Source organism: Mobula birostris, chromosome 4 (assembly GCF_030028105.1).
Source record: "Mobula birostris isolate sMobBir1 chromosome 4, sMobBir1.hap1, whole genome shotgun sequence".
Lineage (NCBI taxonomy): Eukaryota > Metazoa > Chordata > Chondrichthyes > Myliobatiformes > Myliobatidae > Mobula > Mobula birostris.
This window is the reverse complement of record NC_092373.1, coordinates 106,465,027-106,487,941: the sequence shown is the minus strand read 5'-3', so window position 1 is coordinate 106,487,941 and position 22,915 is coordinate 106,465,027. Positions and strand designations below refer to the sequence as shown.

General features: G+C 43.7%; 1 protein-coding gene across 1 annotated transcript in view; it reads right to left on the bottom strand.

Moving 5' to 3' along the window:
* Positions 1–17,908, bottom strand: part of cfi (complement factor I) — a 235,399-nt gene extending 217,491 nt beyond the window's left edge. Inside the window, exon 1 of the mRNA XM_072254679.1 lies at positions 17,828–17,908. Within this exon, the coding sequence (XP_072110780.1) occupies positions 17,828–17,890 (63 nt within the window). The 5' untranslated portion in view covers positions 17,891–17,908. The remainder of the gene's footprint in view (positions 1–17,827) is intronic.
* Between the last annotated feature and the right edge of the window lie 5,007 nt (positions 17,909–22,915).

Here is a 22,915-nt window from a genome sequence, read left to right as displayed (position 1 = left end):
GGGCATTGGTGGCAGACCCAAATGCAAGACACAGACACTGAAGTACTAGGAACAGGACTTGACTAGAGAGTGGGACAAGAACACAGACTTGGGCTAGGACATTGGCTAGGCAAGCAGGACCAGGACCAGGAACTGGGAACTAGGAGCCTGGACTTGGACTCCGAGTCGGAGACTGGACAAGGACCCAGAACCTGGGTCTTGACTCAGGCTTGGACTCCAGAACTAGACGAAGACATGACGTGGTCTTGGGAGACAGGACTAGGCGAGGCTACAGGACATAACGAGAGACTCCTGAGCAAGACGAGGGAACTCCAGCACAAGACGAGCGAACCCCAGCACAGGACGAGGGAACCCCAGCACCGGGTTGGGTGAGGTACTCCTGGGCTGGGCGAGGTACATGGACAGGACGAGAACACGAAGCCTTGACTTGGTCGAGGGAGACAGGAATGCAGAGCCTTGGTTGAGGGAGACAGGAACATGGAACACAGAGCTAGGACCCCTCCTTGGGAACAGGATGTAGGGCCAGGACTTATACACAGAATGCAGAACACGATGAGACAGTTCCCAACACTAGATAGCGGCAAACAGCTGGACCTACCTAGTGAAGGCATGGACACAGACACGGTTCCCAACACAGGGTAGCCAGTATGTTGTAGAAAACGGGACACCTCAGGGGAGTGTAGTGAGTCCAACTTTATTCTCCATTTTGATAAATTATATATTTGTAAATATTCCAACGGAAGTGGGGAGGCCATTGTTTGCAGATGACGGGGCTTTGTGGAAAAGAGGGAGAAATATTGAACATATATTTACGAAAATGCAAGATGGAATTAATCAAGTTGGAAAGTGGGGGACAAAGTGGGGTGTTAAATTTTCAGTGGAGAAGACAAAAGCTATGTTCTTTACAAGGGAAAAGATCAGGGGACTTAATTTAATATGTAGTGATTCTGTATCGGCCCTTGCAAGCATTAAGGCGGGTACAGCTAGAGGTCACCAGGATCTGCTTTATGAAATCCCGTTTGCAAATTCAAGACTGGCTAGACAAGGCAAAAATATCGTATTCATGTGGGTTCCAGCACATTCGGGTATTATGGGAAATGAGACAGCATACAAGCTGGCAAAAACAGCAGTCAAAAAAGGGTCTATAGAGGTCAATATTAAACTATCAGAATCAGAGGGGAAGATCATAGTGTGGAGAAGGATAAATCAACAGTGGCAGCAGCATTGGGATAGAGCAATAAAAGGAAGATATTTACATTCAATTCAGAACAGAGTAGATGTGGGAAGAGGTAGGGGAGTAAAACAGAAGGAGCAAGTAATTATAAGTAGACTGAGAATTGGGCACAGCAACCTTAATGGTACTCTGGCTATCATAAATAAACATCCAACAGGTTTTTGCAATCTATGTCAGGAGACTGAAACAGTAGAGCATATCCTTATTTCATGCAGGAAATTTGCACAGGAAAGACAACAAATGTTACAACAATTACGCAAAATAGGACTGGTAGAGAACAGTGTTAAAGGTTTATTGGAATGTGGGGAGAGTGATCAGGGGAGGAAATGATTGTTTAATTTTTTAAGGGTGACGGGACTGGAAAGACGGCTTTAAAGTGGACGGACAATGAGGGACAATAAATCCTGAAGATGGCAGTAATGCAACAGTGTGGATGCCAACTGGTGTGAAAACTCAAGGAAGAAGAAGAAGCAGCTTCAATTCCTGGACTGTTCCCTTCCCTTCACTTTCTGCCTGAAGCCTTGCTTGCAACCTCGCCTGCGTCCTTGCCTGTATCGCTGTCAAGTTCTACCGCCGGAGCTAGATCTGAGCCTTGCTGTGCCTAGATAAGGAACTGTCTTTTGTTGTTTGGAACTGGCTTAATAGCTCTGATCCTATCTTCACCTGAATAGTTCTCCCATTTAAAAAGTCCTTAACCCAATTGAAGGATAATCCAAAGAGCTTTTACAGGTATATTAAGAGCAAAAGGATTGTAAGGGATAAAATTGGTCCTCTTGAAGATCAGAGTGGTCGGCTATGTACAGAACCAAAGGAAATGGGGGAGATCTTAAATAGGTTTTTTGCGTCTGTGTTTACTAAGGAAACTGGCATGAAGTCAATGGAATTAAGGGAAACAAGTAGTGAGATCATGGAAATTATACAGATCGAAAAGGAGGAGGTCTTGAGGAAAATTAAAGTGGATAAATGCCCGGGACCTGACAGGGTGTTCCCTCGGACCTTGAAGGTAACTAGTGTTGAAATTGCAGGGGCCCTGGCTGAAATATTTAAAATATCGCTGTCTACAGCTGAGGTGTCGGAGGATTGGAGATGGCTCATGTTGTTCTGTTGTTTAAAAAAGGATCGAAAAGTAATCCGGGAAATTATAGGCCAGTAAGTTTAACGTCGGTAGAAGGTAAGTTATTGGAAGGAGTACTATGAGACAGAATCTACAAGCATTTGGATAGACTGGGACTTATTAGGGAGAGTCAACATGGCTTTGTGCGTGGTAGGTCATGTTTGACAAATCTATTGGAGTTTTTCGAGGAGGTTACCAGAAAAGTGGATGAAGGGAAGGCAGTGGATATTGTCTACATGAACTTCAGTAAGGCCTTTGACAAGGTCCCGCATGGGAGGTTAGTTAGGAAAATTCAGTCGCTAGGTATAAATGGAGAGGTGGTAAATTGGATTAGACATTGGTTCGATGGAAGAAGCCAGAGAGTGGTGGTAGAGAATTGCTTCTCTGAGTGGAGGCCTGTGACTAGTGGTGTGCCACAGGGATCAGTGCTGAGTCCATTGTTATTTGTCATCTATATCAATGATCTGGATGATAATGCGGTAAATTGGATCAGCAAGTTTGCTGATGATACAAAGATTGGAGGTGTAGTAGACAGTGAGGAAGGTTTTCAGAGCCTGCGGAGGGACTTGGACCAGCTGGAAAAATGGGCTAAAAAATGGCAGATGGAGTTTAATACTGACAAGTGTGAGGTATTGCACGTTGGAAGTACAAACCAACGTAGAACATACAGGGTTAATGGTAAGGCACTGAGGAGTGCAGTGGAACAGAGGGATCTGGGAATACAGATACAAAATTCCCTAAGAGTGGTGTCACCGGTAGATAGGGTCGTAAAGAGAGCTTTTGGTACATTGGCCTTTATTAATCGAAGTATTGAGTATAAGAGCTGGAATGTTATGATGAGGTTGTATAAGGCATTGGTGAGGCCGAGTCTGGAGTATTGTGTTCAGTTTTGGTCACCAAATTACAGGAAGGATATAAATAAGGTTGAAAGAGTGCAGAGAAGGTTTACAAGGATGTTGCCGGGACTTGAGAAACTCAGTAACAGGGAAAGGTTGAATAGGTTGGGAATTTATTCCCTGGAGCATAGAAGAATGAGGGGAGATTTGATAGAGGTATATAAAATTATGATGGGTATAGATAGAGTGAATGCCAGCAGGCTTTTTCCACTGAGGCAATGGGAGAAAAAAACCAGAGGACATGGGTTAAGGGTGAAGGGGGAAAAGTTTAAAGGGAACATTGGGGGGGGTTTCTTCACACAGAGAGTGGTGGGAGTATGGAATGAGCTGCCAGACGAGGTGGTAAATGTGGGTTCTTTTTTAACATTTAAGAATAAATTGGACAGATACATGGATGGGAGGTGTATGGAGGGATATGGTCCGTGTGCAGGTCAGTGGGACTAGGCAGAAAATGGTTCGTGCCGAGAAGGGCCAAAAGGCCTGTTTCTGTGCTGTAGTTTCTATGGTTTCTATGAACATTGCTCCCCGATTCCCATTAAATGTAGCTTGATTAGGAGCCCCTCTTTCTATAACATATCATAAGCTTTCTCAACATCAAAAAAAACTGCAACCACTGTCTCTTTATTTACTTGAGCTTTTCTTATTTCGTCCTCTAGACACAACACAACATAGTGTTCCTTCCTTTCCTGAACCCGCTTTGATATGTAGCCACCATAGCTCTATTTTCCAAGAAGTACACTATACCTCTCATTTATCATACGTTCCATAAGTTTACATACACGTGACATCAAGGCAATTGGCCTGTAGTTTCCTGGCCTGCTGGCATCTTTTCCAATTTTCCTTATTGGAATAACTATTGCCTCTCTCCAGCTCCCTGGTATTCTCCCTTCAACCCAGACTTTGTTATACAGAAGCAGTAGTTTTTCCAGACTTCCTTCACTCAAGTGTTTTATCATACTATAACATATTTCATCTTCACCTGGCGCACTCTTTCCTGATTTATCTACTGCCTTTCTTAATTCTCCCATGCTGAAAGGGACATCTTGCACACCGTCAAAGTTAGTTTTCCTACATAAAGCCTCCATATTTTCAGCTTTTGTTCTCTCTCTACCTCTTCTTTCCTTCTCAGACAAATTATCAGAACTATGTACCATAACAAAAGTGTTTGCCAACAACTCTGCCTTTTCCTTATGTGTTACTGCAGTCACATTTCCATCAACCAGAACTGGGTACCTCCACTCTCTCCTGTCCCCTCCCATCCTTTTCATCATCCCCAACACCTCTCCTACCTGAGTTGTGTTTCCAATTGAATCACAATACTTTCTCCAGTGCGTCCTTTTAGCATGTCTTATTGTCCGCCTGAGCTTGTTTGTACTGAATTGTATGTTGGAAGTTATGAGTTCTTTTAACCAGTTCAAATGCCTTATTTCTATTTCTCACTGCTTCCTTACAATTATCATCCCACCATGGTATTACTCTCTTCTTTGTTCTTCCTTTACTTTTAGGAATGGATTCTAATGCAGCTGATATTATACCTTGTTTTAATATGCTGTCAAGTGTTTCTATGTCCATTCCATCACTGACCTGACTTAGATATCTATCACTTTTTTCCAGAAATTTCTCCCTATTGGATTTCTCAAGGATCCATTTCCCACTTGTATTCTCTGTGACCAATGAGGCAGAAATATTTATCTTGCACCAGATTGGGTAATGATCACTCCCTACAGTTCCTTCTTGGTACACTAACCAATCACACACTGAAGCAATGGAGTTTGATACTAATGTAAGATCAAGCACAGATTCTTTACCTGTATTAACATCAATTCTAGTACTACTGCCATTATTTAGGCACACTAAATACTTCTCATCTTGCAACTCCTCTGTTACCCGACCATTGATGTCTGTTCTGTCACTCCCCCATTATACATTATGTCCATTAAAATCACCACACCAAACAATATTACTACTATTCTGCCCTTCTATCTCCTCAAGCTTGTTTAACTCTAGTCTTCTGCATGGATTATAATAATTTACAATCACCAACTCTTTCCTTTCAGCCCATACTTTTACTACCACATACTCTTGTTCACTTCCTATACCTAGTATTCTATAAGGAATACCTTGTTTTACATAAGTTGCACATCCTCCTCCTCCTCCACCCTCTCTCCTGTCTCGCCTTACTGCCTCATAACCATATAAAGCAAAATCCAAATTAGACTTTAACCAGGTCTCCTGGATACACACAATATCTGGCTTTTCTCTCCTGCTAGCTATAAACTGCTTGAAATCTTGTCCATTAGCAATCAGGCTTCTTGCATTCCATTGAAGAAGTAGCATTATTAGTAATATCAACCCACACATACTGTCTCTTGACTTGACTGTACCCTGAGTTCATCGTTTACTTCTTCCCATTTTAATCCTATCATATCCAAATGGTGCTCTGCAACTTTCACAATAATCTGAATCCTTTCAGTTTTAGATTTGATCTCGTAAGTTGCGCTTACCACTCCTGCTATAAAGGTCACCAATTTCTTCTTCTCTATCCATGCATTCTTCTTATCTTGCCTTTCTTTAGCTGCCGCTTGCTCTTTGCTACATCCTCCCTCATTCATTTTCTTCTGTCCTGCCAACTTGACTGCCTCAGCGTATGAGACTTTTTACTTCACCCTTATCTGCTGCACCTCCACCTCTTTTTTCAACACTTCACATCCCCAGTATGCTACACTATGGTTACCTCCACAAACACAGCACTTTGGTCTCACTCCCTCTCCAAATTTTTCATATTCATGCTCCCCACCACACTTTGCACATCTTCTCTTTCCTTTGCACACTTTGGCCACATGCCCAAACTCCTGGCAATTGAAACACCTCACAGGGTTTAGTATATATTCTTCTACACTGTAATCCAGAATATAACTCCTTTGGAGGCACCTTATCCTCAAATTCTACCAGAACTGTTTCAGTTTCCCTTTTCTCTGCTCCCCTTGTCATTCTTTTCACACTCTTCACTGAATTATTCCTCACCCTCAAGTTCTCCACTAGCTCCTTCATATTAACACTGAGGGGAACCCCGGAGATCACCCCCTTGCAACCATTGACCCTTTGTGCTCCAACTCTTACAACCCTGGACACTTTGGCTTTCCCAACATTAGTCACCTTCATTACCTTCTCCATCTGCTCTTCAGTTTTACATCCTATCAGCAGGTTTCCATCTCCTAAAATTTTCTTCACCTACCTGCCCTCTGATAATTTTTGTTAGCTTAAGCAGATCGATTTTCTTTACTGCCCCTTCCCCTTCAAATCTTAGCACTACATTTAGCAATTTTGCCCTCAGGCCCTTCTCCTCAACTTCTCTTCCCTCACTTTCCGATCTACCTACACTAGATCCACCTCTTTTCTTTCTCTTCCAACCCATGACCTTCCTGTTCTCAGTCCCTCTCCCCACCTCTTCCCACTCAAACTCTGTGTTGTTGCTGTCACCATCAGTCTTCCTCCCTGCCATCCTATCAGAGTTTGCAAAGAACCATGTACAAATACCATTCCAGACCTATACAGGCCGTCAGTTAATATTCCCACAGAATGTCTCCCACAACATGCCAGCCAGCCAGTGAAGCTGAACCAAGGAGCTATTTAGCAGCCAGCCCAAAATGTGAATCATCAGCTGCCTCAATTAGAGCACCCAACAGAAAAAGGGAAAACCAGAAAACATGGAATAAGGAATAATGGACCGGACCGTGAACCGGAATCCAGACTTCATGGACCGGACCATGACAAGTAGTTTAACTCCAAGCTGTATTAGAGGAGGCAGAGGGAAGGATTCAGGATACACTTGAGGTTTCATTGAAATTTCCAATTCTACTTGGAATTTCTGAACCTTGGCAGCTGAAAGGGAAAAGGGAGCATTTGAGAGCCTTGAGATGATGCATCAGGAGCTTATAGTGGCCTGCACCATCATGAAAAGTCTACAATTCCCTCATTGCCCTGATCAGTCATGAATGAAACTGGAGAAAGCGAGTCATCCTGAAATCCAAGGATTGCCCCCAGAAGAAGATATGTATTTGTTTAGCAATAGCAGCCAAGTCATCAGTGACTTTAATGGGGACAACCATCGGGAGGGGAGTATAAATCGGCTGATGGTAATGTATTTGCTAATGGGACCTGGGTGAACTTCTATCTCTTGATTGTTCAGTTGGGATGATTGGTCAAAGACATGATGGAGAAAAACATAGTTTGTCTGACAGTAATCACAATAAGGAGAAAGGAAATTTGCTTTATTAATGCCCTGGCAATGCAAGTCTACCAGCCTTTCTGTTCTTTTAAATTTCCCCTCCTCAATATTTAGCCACTTACTATTAAAGGTATTGTAATCTGTCTCAACAGGCATGTGATCAAGCATTCTGTGATCAAGCAGAAATACTTCTCCATGATCACTTACAGTAGTTGTTATAATTTGTCTCCACTCACTGTCAAAGTTGCAAACCATTGACAAGAATCTTACAGAAGTAATCTTACAGAAGTAATTGCATGTTGGAAGGACAAACCAAGGTAGAACATACAGGGTTAATGGTAAGGCACTGAGGGATGCAGTGGAACAGAGGGGTCTGGGAATACAGATACAAAATTCCCTAAAAGTGGCGTCATAGGTAGATAGGGTCGTAAAGAGAGCTTTTGGTACATTGGCCTTTATTAATCAAACTATTGAGTATAAGTGCTGGAATGTTATGATGAGGTTGTATAAGGCATTGGTGAGGCCAGATCTGGAGTATTGTGTTCAGTTTTGGTCACCAAATTACAGGAAGGATATAAATAAGGTTGAAAGAGTGCAGAGAAGGTTTACAAGGATGTTGCCGGGACTTGAGAAACTCAGTTACAGAGAAAGGTTGAATAGGTTAGGACTTTATTCCCTGGAGCTAGAAGAATGAGGGGAGATTTAATAGAAGTATATAAAATTATGATGGGTATTGATAGAGTGAATGCAAGCAGGCTTTTTCCACTGAGGCAAGGAGAGAAAAAAAACCAGAGGACATGGGTGAGGGGGGGAAAGTTTAAAGGGAACATTAGTGGGGGCTTCTTCACACAGAGAGTGGTGGGAGTATGGAATGAGCTGCCAGACGAGGTGGTAAATGCAGGTTCTTTTTTAACATTTAAGAATAAACTGGACAGATACATGGATGGGAGGTGTATGGACGGATATAGTCTGTGTGCAAGTCAGTGGGACTAGGCAGAAAATGGTTCGGCACAGCAAAGAAGGGCCAAAAGGCCTGTTTCTCTGCTGTAGTTTCTATGGTTTTCTATGGTTCCAAAACTCCTCATAATTTTGAAAACTTTCTCTGTACTAACTCTGTTTCTATTTTAAAATATTTAGAAATTAGGATGCCAGGTGGAAAATATTCAGCCCCTTGCCCTTACACAAGTTCACTGTTTGTCTTAATCTATTTTCAGGCCACCTCTCAGCATGTCCATTCTGTTATACATCAAAGGCTCTCTTTCTTCCCTAGTATTATAAATTTATATTTAATTATACTCATTTGGAGAAAATTTCACATTGCTCCTGTATGTTCCAGAGGAGAGGAGAAGATAGCAGCACGACGCAGTGCACGCAGCCACTCCGGTGATGAGTATCTGTTATTTGTCAAGTAGGGTGTCGTGCACAATACTGATTTGATAGAAGCAGACGTGAGAGCACAGAGGAACATCTGGTGAAACTTCTGAAATGCCTCTTTCGCTGCCGCTGCTACTGTGTGATCCAAAATCTCAAGAGGGGAAGGCCCCGAATCCTTGACTTTGCTTGTTGCTCGGCGGCCGGGGTGGGGTCGAGGCGCTTGGCAGAGATGGTGCTCGGTGCACGGTGTCGGAGGGCTAATTGGAGGCTCAAAGTTTTCAGACGGACTCAGAATCTGCTGCGGTCGGGTGCTTCCAATGGTGCTGCATCGGCAAGTTTGCGGCGCTGGAGGCTCATGGCAGGGAGAGTTTCTCCCTTCTACTGTCTGCGTGAGATGTTGGGGCTATCGGGACTTTGAGACTTTTTTTTTTACCATGCCCATGGTCTGCTCTTATCAAATTGCTTTGCACTGTTGTAACTATATGTTATAATTATGTGGTTTTTGTCAGTTTCAATCTTGGTCTGCCCTGTGTTTCTGTGATATCATACTGGGGGAACATTGTATCATTTTTTAATGCATGCATTTCTAAATGACAATAAACGAGGACTGAGTGTCCTCATAATCTAATCTAATCCAATTCTTGGCTTTGACATCGGTTCTGTCTTTCAGACTACAAGTCCGTAAGACATAGCAGCAGAATTAGGCCATTCTGCCTATTGGATCTCCTCTGCCTTTCAATCATGGTTGATCTGTTATCCCTCTCAAACCCATCCTTCTGTCTTCTCCACAAAAACTTTGATACTTTTATTAATCAGGAACCTATCAACTTCTGCCTTAGATATTCCCAGTGATTTGGCCTCCATAGCTGTCTGTAGCAATGAATTTCACTGATTTGCCACCCTCTAGCTAAAGAACCTCTCTGTTGTCAAGTGACCTCCTTCTATTCTGAACCTGTACACTCTGGTCCTAACTCCACCACTATAGGAAACATCCTTTCTATCTCCACTCTATCTATTCTTTCAATACAGTATTCAATAGGTTTCAATGAGATCCCTCCTCATTTTTCTAAACTCCAGTGAGTACAGGCCCAGAGCCAATCAAAGTTCCTTATATATATATCTTTCATTCCCAGAAACATTCTTGTGAACCTCCTCTAAAGCCCCTCCAATACCAGCACATCATTAGATACAGCACCCAAAACCGCTCACAATACTCCGAGTGCAGTCTGACCAATCTTATTAAAGCCTCAGCATTACATCCTTGTTTTTATATTCCAGTTCTTTCAAAATGAATGCTAACATTATATTTACCTTCCTTACTCAACATGCAAGTTAACCTTTAGGGAATCCTGCATGAGGATTCCCAAGTTCCTTTGTATCTGTCTTGTAAGACCAAGGAACTGATTGTGGACTTAAGGGAGGGGAGGTCAAGGGAACACAAGTTTCTCATCGAGGGATCAGAAGTGGGAAGGGTGAACAGTTTCAAATTCCTGGGTGTCAACATCTCTGAGGATCTATCCTGGGCCCAACCAGTTGATGCAATTACAAAGAACAACAGCAGCTATTTCTCATTAGGAGTTTGAGAAGAATTGGTTATGTCACCAAAGACAATTGCTACTTTCTGCAGAAGTACCATGCAGGGCATTCTAACTGTTTGTGTCAACGTCTCATAATGAGGGCCACTGCAAAAAGCTGCAGAAAGTTGCAAACTCAGACAGGTCCATCACAGACACTAACCTCCCCAGCATCAAAGACAGTTTCAAAAGGTGATGCCTCAAACAGGCAGCATCTACCATAAAAGAGCCCCACCACCCAGGACATGCCCTGTTCTCATTGCTACTTTCAAGGAGGAGGTACAGGAGCGTGAAGACGCGCACTCAATGTTTCAGGAACAGTTTCCTCCCCTCTGCCATCAGATTTCTGAAAGGACTTTGAACCCTACCTGACACTACCTCAGTTTTATCCCCTTCTCTGTTTGCACTACTTAATTAATTAAATTTTCTCTTTATCTACAATACTGTGCAACAGTCTCAGGCACATACAATATATATAGCTAGGGTGTCTAAGACTTTTGCAAAATACTGTAGTATTGCACTGTACTGCTGCTGCAAACAAAAACATATTTCATGGCATACAGTGTCTATAAAAAGTTTTCACCGCCACCCCCGGAAGTTTTCATGTCTTATTAATTTACAAAATTGAATCACAGTAGGTTTAATTTGGCATCTTTGACACTGATCAAAAGAAAAAGACTTTTTCTTGTCAAAGTGAAAACAGATCTCTACAAAGTGATCTAAATTAATTACAAATATAAAACACAAAACAATTGATTGCGTAAGCATTCACCCCCTTTAATATGACACATCAGATCATCGCTGGAGTAGCCATTTGGATTTCGAAGTCACATAATTAGTTAAATGGAGATCACCTGTGTGTAATCAAGGTGTTTCAATTCATTAAAGTAAAAATACACCTGTATCTGGAAGGTCCAACTGCTAGTTATAGGGAATGTAAGTATAAAGGCATACAGGTTTTTACAGATGGTTCAAAGGATCCAGAAACAGGTGCAACAGGGTCTGCAATTGTTGTACCAAGTTATCGTGTGGAAATTAGCAAGAGAACACCTGATTGCTTGAGTGTATATGCAGTTGAAATGTTTGCCATATTGTTAGCACTAGAATGGAGTGAGCAGGTTGATTGTAATAATATTATGATATGTAACGATTCTGTGTCGGCCCTTGCAAGCATTAAGGCAGGTACAGCTAGAGGTTACCAGGATCTGCTTTATGAAATCCTGTTTGCAAATTCAAGACTGGCTAGCCAAGGCAAAAATATCACATTTATGTGGGTTCCAGCACATTCTGGTATTATGGGAAATGTGACAGCAGATAGGCTGGCAAAAGCAGCAGTCAAAAAAGGATCTATAGAGGTCAATATTAAACTATCAGAATCAGAGGGGAAGATCATAGTGTGGAGAAGGATAAATCAACAGTGGCAGCAGCATTGGGATAGAGCAATAAAAGGAAGACATTTACATTCAATTCAGAGCAGAGTAGATGTGGGAAGAGGTAGGGGAGTAAAGCGGAAGGAGCAAGTAATTACAAGTAGACTGAGAATTGGGCACAGCAACCTTAATGGTACTCTGGCCATCATAAATAAACATCCAACAGGTTTTTGCAATCTATGTCAGGAGACTGAAACAGTAAGGCATATCCTTATTTCATGCAGGAAATTTGCACAGGAAAGGCAACAAATGTTACAACAATTACGCAAAATAGGACTGAGAGAACAATGTTAAAGGTTTATTGGAATGTGGAGAGAGTGATCAGGGGAGGAAATGGTTGTTTAGTTTTTTAAGGGTGATGGGACTGGAAAGATGGCTTTAAGGTGAATGGACAATAAAGGACAATAAATCCTGAAGAGGGCAGTAATGCAACAGCATGGATGCCAACTGCCATAAAAACTCGAAGAAGAAGAAGAAGAAGAAGAAGCAGAAGGTCCAACTGCTGGTGAGTTAGTATCCTGGCAAAAACTATGCCATAAAGACAAAAGAACACTCCAAGCAACTCCATGAAAAGGTTATTGAAAAGCACAGGTCAAGAGATGGATACATGAAAATTTTAAAGCCACTGAATATCCCTTGGAGTACAGTCATCAAGAAATGGAAAGAATATGGCACAGCTGTAAATCTGCCTCAAGCAGGCTGCCCTCAAACTGAGTGACTGTGCAAGAAGGGGTCTAGTGAGGGAGGCCACCAAGTGACCCATGACAACTCTGGAGGAGTTACAAGCTTCAGTGGCTGAGATGGGAGAGACTGCGCATACAACAACTGTTGCCCGGGTGCTTCACCAGTCGCAGCTTTATGGGAGAGTGGCAAAGAGTGGCACTGTTGAAAAAAACTCACATGAAACCTCAGATGGAGTTTGGTAGAAGGCATGTGGGAGACTCTGAAGTCAGTTGGAAGAAGGTTCTATGGTCTAATAAACCAAAATTGAGCTTTTTGTCCAACAGACTAAATGCTATGTTTGGCATAAGCCAGACACCGCACATCAACAAAAACACACCATCCCTACTGTGAAGCATGTTGGTGGTTGCATCATGCTACGGAGATGCTTCACTGCAGTAGGCCCTGGAAGGTTTGTGAAGGTAAAGGGTAAAATTAATTTTGGCAAAATACAGGGAAATCCTGGAGGAAAACCTAGTGTAGTCTGCAAGGGAACTGCGACTTGGGAGAAGATCTGTTTTCCAGCAAGACAATGACCCAAGCATAAAGCCAAAGTTACACAGGCATGGCTTAAAAGCAACAAGGTTAATGTCTTGGAGTGTCCAAGTCACAGTCTGGACCTCAATCCAATTGAGAATTTGTGGCTGGAGTTGAAAAGGGTTGTTCACTCACATTCCCCATGCAATCTGACAGAGCTTGAGCAGTTTTGTAAAGAAGAATGGGGAAAAATTGTAGTGTCCAGATGTGCAAAGCTGATAGAGACCTATCCACACAGACTCAAGGCTGTAATTGCTGCCAAAGGTGCATCTACTAAATACTGATTTGAAGGGGGTGAGTAACTATGCAATCAATTACTTTGTGTTTTATATTTGTAATTATAATCTGTGTAGAGATCTGTTTTCGTTTTGACACAAAAGAGTCTTTTTCTGTTGATCAGTGTCAAAAAGGCCAAATCAAATCCACTGTGATTCAATATTGTAAAAGAATAAAACATGAAAACTTCCAAAGGGGTGAATACTTTTATAGGCTCTGTATGTGAGTGATGATAAACCCGATTCAGTTATGGGTCTCTATTATGGACTGACAGTGGGAAAGGGGCAAGGAGAGGGGAGGCATGATTGAGGGAAGGGGAGAGGGTAGAGAGTGGGAAGAACCAAATGAACATTCTGTAATGATCTATAAACCAATTGTTTGGAAGCAAATGATCTTGTCTGTTGTCTCAGGGTAGGGTGTGTCTGCACCCATGCATGCCCCCCCTGCCCATTGGCCCCTGGTATTCCTTCTTTGCCACTTGTACCACACCCCTCCCACAGTGGTTCACCCTCACCATTCTCAGCATCCTTTGCTTCCACCAGATTTACAAACTTTACTCTACATTGACGAATACAGTACTGAACAAAGTTCTTACGCACCCTAGCTATGTATACACAAAATGTGCTAAGACTTTTGCACGGTACTGTATATACTTTTTATAGTCTTTATTATTACATATTGCAATGTACTGCTGCTGCAAAACAACAAATTTCATGACATATGCCAGTGATATGAAACCTAATTCTAAATATGATTCTGATCTCTGATTTCTGAATTTTCTCCGTTTTGAAATTCGTCTACGCCTTTATTCCTTCCACCGAGGTTCATGACCATACACTTCCCTGTGCCTTATTCCATCTGCCACTTCTTGCCCAATCTTCTAACTGTCCAAGTCCTTCTGCAAACTCCATGCTTCCTTAACACTGCCTACCCCTTCACCAATCTTTGATTATCTGCAAACTTGGCCACAAAGCTACCATCCAAGACATATAAAGTGAAAAGAAGAGGTCCCAACACTGAACCCTGTGAAACTCCACTAGTTATCAGTAGCCAACTAGAAAAGGCTCCCTTTATTCCCAATCTTTGCCTCCTGCCAGTCAATCTTCTGCCCGTGCTTGTATCATTCCTCCAATACCATCTGTTCTTATCTTGCTAGGCAGCATCATGCAAGGCACCTTGTCAAAATCCTTTTGTGAACATCCAAGTAAACAGCATCTACTGACTCCACTTTGTCCAACCTGCCTGTTATTTCCTCAAAGAATTCCAACAGGCAAGATTTCCCATTAGGGATAAAGGAGCTTGGCCAGAAATGTCGACGATGCTCTTTTCCATAGGTGCTGCCTATCCTGCTGAGTTCCTCCAGCATTTTCCAGCATCTGCAGATTTTCTTTTGTTCATACTGACTTTGGTCTATTTTATTATGTGCCTCCAAATACACCGAAACCTCATCCTTAATAATGGATTCCAACATCTTCCTGATTACTGAATTGGACTAACTGGCCTATAATTTCTTGTCTTTTGCTTCCCTTCCTTCTTAAAGGGTGGAGTTTGCAATTTTTCCATCCTCCAGAACCTTTCCAGAATCTTGTGATTCTTAAAAGATCACTACGAATATCTCCATAATACTGATATCCACCTTTCTTTTTGCCCTGCTTTTACTCTTTATATCTCTGAGCAACCTTTTGGTATCCTCATTTACATTCCTGGCTATTGGCTTTCCTGCCTTACTAATTATTCCTCCATTTCTTTATCCTCCAAATCTAAAACGAGTATTCTTGACCAATAAACAAAATGTTGGAGGAACTCGGGTAACACCTATGGAGGGAAATGGACAGTTGATATTTTGGAGTTCAAATGAAGGGTCTCAACTCGAAACTGGCTGACAGTTTCCCTCCATAGAATCTTCATACCCTGCTGAGTTCCTCGACTGCCTTTGAGGTTTGTTCCAGCTTCCAGCATTTCCAACCTTTTTATTGGCATTACTTTTTAGCTGATGGGACAAAATCCTGGAGCGTCCTGCTGAGTACCACAGCAGAAGTAACTTCTGTACTTACCATGGCCTTCTGAAGGGTTGCTTCCAATTGTCAAGCTTGTCAGCCTGCCCACATCTTAATTCTTAAGAAACTCACCTCTCACCAGGCCATCATCTGTCTGATCACCCAAACTTTCTCTCCCTCTCTTTTCTTCATAGCTTCCTAAAAGTCACCACACAAGTAGATAAAAGTGATAATGAAAGCATATGGCCTGCTCGCCCACAATGGTTGGGGCACTGAGTATAAGGTTGCAGCTATCGTAAACCATGATTAGGCTGCACTTGAAGTGTAGTGTGCAATTCTGATGATCCTGTTAATGGAAGGATGTGGAGGCTTTGGAAATGGTATAGAGCAGTTTTGGAGAATGCTGTCTGGATTAGAGGGTATGAGCTATAATGAGAGATTGGACAAACTTGTGTTGTTTTCTTTGCAGTATTGAAGACTGGCTGATGACCTGATAGAAAGTTATAAAGTTAGGAGACACATGGGTAGGTAGATGGTCAGAAACTATTTTCCTGGGATAGAATCATCAAGTACTGGAGGACATGTATTTAAGGTGAGAAGGAGAAAGTTTAAGAGAGAGTTAAAAGGGCAAGTAGGGATAATGGTGGAGCCAGATATGATAGTATTTAAGAGTTGGATACACACATAAATGTTCAGAGAATAGGGGGAAATTGGTCAAGTACAGGCTGAATTTTATTGTAGACATCCTGGGCTAAAGGCCTGTGCTGCACTGCTCCATGTTCACCTTGAAGCAAGATCCACATTTCCTCTGTTTGGTCAAGCTTTCCATTGCTCTGGGAGTTTGTACCACACAATTGATGCTTATTCTCTCTCAAAAATGAATGAGAAATGAGCTGTAATTTTTCTTTCTAGTGGAGGGTCTAAAAGGCAAGATCGAATTTCTCACACTAAATTCTTTTACTTGAAGATACAAATTATAACCCAAGGGGTTATGTTGACATCATACAATCCAAGAAGATAAACTGAAAGAGCTGTGCGTCAAATCATTCTGCATTTGTGAAGCATGATGCAGCAAGTAATGCAAACAACGATGGTTGGGTTGGACAAACGTGCACAGGTCACATTTAATAAGAATTCCACCTTGCAATATTTATTTCAAATCAAATTTTGTTACCTTTTTGCTTTGGAAATTATAGACCAGAGTCAGTAACTTCGGAGGTGTTGGTAACATTTAATATGAGGGTATGATTTTTCAAAAATTAGAACTTTCGTTGTGCGTTTAACATCAGAAGACATCTTGAGACACTGAGGATTGGTGCTTTTAGACGAAAGTTCCCAACAAGGTATACAAAGTGCTATTGAGGCAGGTAATTAAAACCTGGGCCAAAGTGATGAAACTCCTGAAAAAGAGGGAAAGATGCTAAACTTCTGTAGTAAGAACTTGAGAGATTATGCCTTTGACAGCTCAACATTAGAGCGATTAAGCTGTGTGAGCAAAAGATCAAAACTGGGGAATGCAGATAGCTATGATGCAAGCAAGATGTTGCTGACTCAGCATCCCATGTACATCAGCAAGTGTCGAGGTAAACAGCAGTTGTGCAAGACTGAACATGTGAAACAAAGATTTGGGTAATCTCACGTTAATGGATGACAGAATATGGGGAACAGGCCAGAAGAGTTTTGGAAAAGAGTCAAGACTAGAGGTAGCAATGCATAGATGAAGGTTTCAACAACAGATAAACTGGGACAAAGTACTTCAGCTGTGCATCTTTTTTGTGAAAACTGAGCAAAGGGAGGTAACCAAGTAGATGGTGTTGGAAAATAAACATAATATTGCTGGGAGAACAGCAAGTTGAACAATTGCAGAAAGTAGATTAATAGATTCAATAGTCCTTGAATCTTAGATAATTAACATGATTTATAGTATGGTGACAGACATCACAAGGCTGACATCTGTAAGATGAACCGAAGTTATAAAAGACAAAGGTGTGCTCAAATAATGTAGAGGAAAAAAAGCCACTTGCAAGGTTCACAAACATAAACAAACAGAAATTAATAAAAGCAACAAACAGAAAATAACTAAAATTGAAAATGTATAGAGCCAAGGGTTTGACTTGTAAATGCTATTGGGAAAACCAGGAGCATTCTTTATTTAACCATATGGATTAACAGAGCAGAATGAATCTCATCCTGGTCTGATGCTGGAAGTGAGCAACTTCCAGCAGTGATCCCTCTGTAACTGGAGAACACTGAGACCCATTGAAGAAGCTAGAATTTCCTACCTGCCAACAAGACATAGACCTTGGACAGAGTCACAAATCTTGCAGATTCGATACGCTCAACACTGCAGCATTCATTACACATTCTTGGGGTCACTTAAGCCACTAGGCATCACAGAGAAATCATCTGAATTCATCACTATTATTATCAGTGAAAGTTTGTTTTACCTTTTGTTCATCTGCAGCAACAAAGAAGCACATCAGTAGGAGTACAGGCACAGGGAGAATCATGGTAACATCCACTACCACAAAACCTCCTCGCTTTACTGACAAACAGCAAATTTCATCCCCAAATCGATGTTCACTGATTAATTTTCAACCAACCATTGTGTAATTGCAGTCAGCTATCAGACTAGTCCGACACTGAAACCATTGAAAGCAGTTTTGTTCGAACATTAGAAAGATTTTGATAAAGAACAGGCCTTCCGGTCCAACAAAGCCTGCCAAATTCCTATTCCAATTGTGTGTTGAAATAACTATCGAGTTTAGATTTGAAAGTCTCTAAAGTACTACTCTCAGGTGCACACTAGGTAGTTTGTTCCATTTGTCCACAACTCGCTGTGTAAAGAAATGCTTCCCGGGGGGGGGGGCTGTTGAGCCGTGAGCAAGCAGGACGCACCCTCCTGTAGCTCCAGCATATCTGATATTAAAACTTCATTTTCACAAAGTTAATTTGAGGTTTCGGGTGGCAAACGAAGGGGAGGTGCTCCTCAATACCTACCAGAAGGAGGAAGAGCGAAGGAGTGCGCTACAAAATGCCCAGAAGAGGAACGGCTAAGGCAGAGACGAGCGAAGAAACAGGCCCAATTGACGCCTCGGAGCTCACGAGTGAGGGCAACGTGGAGCCACGTGCACAGAGTATGGACAACAATGTGGTATTGGTGGCCATAGGGTCGCTACGTGCAGAGCTAACTACGATGAAGTCAGACATCTGTAAGAAAATTGAAGAAAAAGTTGCAGAGGTAGCGGTCACTTTGAGAAACACACATCAAAGTTGCTGGTGAACGCAGCAGGCCAGGCAGCATCTCTAGGAAGAGGTGCAGTCGACGTTTCAGGCCGAGACCCTTCGTCAGGACTAACTGAAGGAAGAGTGAGTAAGGGATTTGAAAGTTGGAGGAGGAGGAGGAGATCCAAAATGATGGGAGAAGACAGGAGGGGGAGGGATAGAGCCAAGAGCTGGACAGGTGATTGGCAAAAGGGGATACGAAAGGATCATGGGACAGGAGGTCCGGGAAGAAAGACAAGGGGGGGGGAGGGACCCAGAGGATGGGCAAGAGGTATATTCAGAGGGACAGAGGGAGAAAAAGGAGAGTGAGAGAAAGAATGTGTGCATAAAAATAAGTAACAGATGGGGTACGAGGGGGAGGTGGGGCCTAGCGGAAGTTAGAGAAGTCGATGTTCATGCCATCAGGTTGGAGGCTACCCAAACGGAATATAAGGTGTTGTTCCTCCAACCTGAGTGTGGCTTCATCTTTACAGTAGAGGAGGCCGTGGATAGACATGTCAGAATGGGAATGGGTTGTGGAATTAAAATGTGTGCCCACTGGGAGATCCTGCTTTCTCTGGCAGACAGAGCGTAGATGTTCAGCAAAGCAGTCTCCCAGTTTGCGTTGGGTCTCGCCAATATATTAAAGGCCACATCGGGAGCACCGGACGCAGTATATCACCCCAGCCGACTCACAGGTGAAGTGTCGCCTTACCTGGAAGGACTGTTTGGGGCCTGAATGGTGGTAAGGGAGGAAGAGTAAGGGCATGTGTAGCACTTGTTCCGCTTAGTGCCAGGAGGGAGACCAGTGGGGAGGGATGGGGGGGACGAATGGACAAGGGAGTTGCGTAGGGAGAGATCCCTGCGGAATACAGAGAGGGGGGGGAGGGAAAGATGTGCTTAGTGGTGGGATCCCGTTAGAGGTGGCGGAAGTTACGGAGAATAATATGTTGGACCCGGAGGTTAGTGGGGTGGTAGGTGAGGACCAGGGGAACCCTATTCCTAGTGGGGTGGCGGGAGGATGGAGTGAGAGCAGATGTACGTGAAATGGGGGAGATGCGTTTAAGAGCAGAGGTGACAGTGGAGGAAGGGAAGCCCCTTTCTTTAGAAAAGGAAGACATCTCCCTCGTCCTAGAGTGAAAAGCCTCATCCTGAGAGCAGATGCGGCAGAGACGGAGGAATTGCGAGAAGGGGATGGTGTTTTTGCAAGAGACAGGGTGAGAAGAGGAATAGTCCAGATAGCTGTGAGAGTCAGTAGGCTTATAGTAGACATCAGTAGATAAGCTGTCTCCAGAGACAGAGAGAGAAAGATCTAGAAAGGGGAGGGAGGTGGCGGAAATGGACCAGGTAAACTTGAGGGCACGGTGAAAGTTGGAGGCAAAGTTAATAAAGTCAACGAGTTCTGCATGCGTGCAGGAAGCAGCGCCGAAGCAGCGCCAATGCAGTCGTCGATGTAGCGAAGGAAAAGTGGGGGACAGATACCAGAATAAGCACGGAACATAGATTGTTCCACAAACCAATAAAAAGGCAGGCATAGCTAGGACCTATATGGGTGCCTATAGCTACACCTTTAGGTTGGAGGAAGTGGGAGGAGCCAAAGGAGAAATTATTAAGAGTAAGGACTAATTCCGCTAGATGGAGCAGAGTGGTGGTAGAGGGGAACTGATTAGGTCTGGAATCCAAAAAGAAGCGTAGAGCTTTGAGACCATCCTGATGGGGGATGGAAGTATATAAGGACTGGACATCCATGGTGAAAATAAAGCGGTGGGGGCCAGGGAACTTAAAATCATCGAAAAGTTTAAGAGCGTGAGAAGTATCACAAACATAGGTAGGAAGGGATTGAACAAGGGGGGATAAAACCGTGTCGAGGTATGCAGAAACGAGTTCGGTGGGGCAGGAGCAAGCTGAGACAATAGGTCAGCCAGGACAGGCAGGTTTGTGGATCTTGGGTAGGAGGTAGAAACGGGGAGTGCGAGGTGTGGGAACTATAAGGTTGGTAGTAGTGGATGGGAGATCCCCTGAGCGGGTAAAGTTGGTGATGGTCTGGGAGACAATAGCCTGGTGCTCCTTAGTGGGGTCACGATCGAGGGGTAAATAAGAGGAGGTATCTGCGAGTTGTCGCTGTGCCTCGGCAAGGTAGAGGTCAGTACGCCAGACTACAACAGCACCCCCCTTATTGGCGGGTTTCATAATAAGGTTAGGATTAGTGCGGAGGGAGTGGAGAGCAGAGCGTTCCGAAGGAGCGAGGTTGGAATGGGGACAAGGTGCGGTGAAGTCGAGACGGTTGATGTCCCGTTGGCAATTAGCGATAAAGAGATCCAGAGCAGGCAGAAGACCAGAGCGAGGTGTCCATGAAGAAGAGGAGGGTTGAAGACGGGAGAAGGGGTCATCGGTGGGGGTGGAAGAGTCCTTGCCAAAGAAGTAGGCTTGGAGACAGAGACGGCGGAAGAAAAGTTCCGCATCATGGCGAACACGGAACTCGCTGAGGTGTGGGCGAAGGGGGACAAACGTGAGGCCCTTACTGAGAACAGAGCGTTCTGCCTCCGACAGTTGAAGGTCGGAGGGGATGGTAAAGACCCGGCACGGATGAGAGCTGGGATCAGAGGGGGGAGGGGGGAGGCTGGGGGTGTCAATGGAGAGGGGAGGGTTGGGGTGAGAGGAAGATGGAGCCTCTGAGGGCCCAGGAGTTGACGGTGGGATCTGAGGAAGACAGGGCTGCGGAGTGGTAGTGGGGGAAGGGGAGACGGGAGTCACAACAGCAGCACATAAAGACCCGGCCTGGAGTTCAAGGCTGGCGTCTCAGTTGGTGGTTGCGCAATCGCTGTGAAGGTGTCCATGGTCGTTGCTGGAGTCCGAGTTTTGAATATGCCCTGAGGTATTGGAGCCAGCGAGATCAATGGCAGGAGCCGCAATCTGAAGTTCATGCCTGCTAGTTTCAGGGCCAGCAGGCTCTGGAGTCCGTAGATGTAGGATCTTGCGATCTTTGCCTAACATGACAAAGTCAAAAAAACGGCGATTGCAGGCGTGAATCCGACGGAGGATGAAATAACGGGTAGGACCATTACAGACGGCGAAGAAAGTGTCCCGAAGGTGTGGAAGGATCTGGGATAGGGACACCAAGTACCTCCTCATGGCGGAGAGAGTCGCCTTCAGAGCTTGACGGGAGAAGCGGCGAGAGGCAGAGTCAATAAAATGTGAGTACCTGGGATCCTCAGAAGGTCCAAATTGAGAGGCTTGGAAACGAATCCTAAAGCCAACTGGAGTAAGTTGGCGACGGAGGCACGTTCCAAGAAAGGATATATGGCTGTGATAGGATATAGGATATAGGCTGTGATAGTCATATAGGATATATGACTTTGAGAAGTGAAATTGCTTTGTTGAAAGTGGAAAATGACGCTGCGATTACCACATTGAAAGCTCAGTTGAATACACAAGATCAAACACTGAAAGAGATAGCAGAGTTGGCTAACGGAGATTCAGACCTAGCTGTGGAGCTGGAAAGCAAGGTGAAACGACTTTGTGGGCAAGTTGAACAACTTTCTGAAAAATGCCTGGATTTAGAGGGACGTTCGAAACGACGGAATCTGAGAATTGCGGGCCTATGAGAGGGGAAAGAAAATGGACAGAGGGCAAGAGATTTCACAGCACAGATGCTAAAAGAAGCTCTAAACCTGGAAGAAGCTCCGGTGATAGACCGAGCACATAGAGCACCTCAGAAACACCCGGGGGAACGACGAGCTGCCGCGACACCTGATCGTGAGAATCCATTATTGACATGTACTTGAAGATATAATGCGGAAGGCGATAGGTACCAAGAATCTACAATATCAAGGACAAAGGATTCAGATCTTTAGGGACCTTCCATCTACGGTGGCTAAACGATGTGCAGCTTTCACACCGGTCAGGAGGTTGCTGCGGGATAGACCCGGAGTCAAGTTTGGCCTCCTCTATCCCGCGAAGCTACGGGTGACAATTAATGGAACCGAGGCGGTGTTTACAGATCCAGAAGAAGCTCGCCGGTATGCGGAACATCATTTGGGAAATGCTGAGAAGTGACTCTGCACAGTGAGAAGAAACCCCTTACAGAATGAAGATGCCCCAAGTAAAACTCCGTGATAGGAAATTGTGAACGTTTTGAACATTAATGAGGCCCTGCCTCTAATCCCTGTAGAAAACAGGACTCTGAGTTATATTTGGATTGTATTATGTCGGATTAAGGCCCTATGAGTGCGCAGGTAGTAAGAAGAGTTGGTCTAAACTGGTGTTGTATG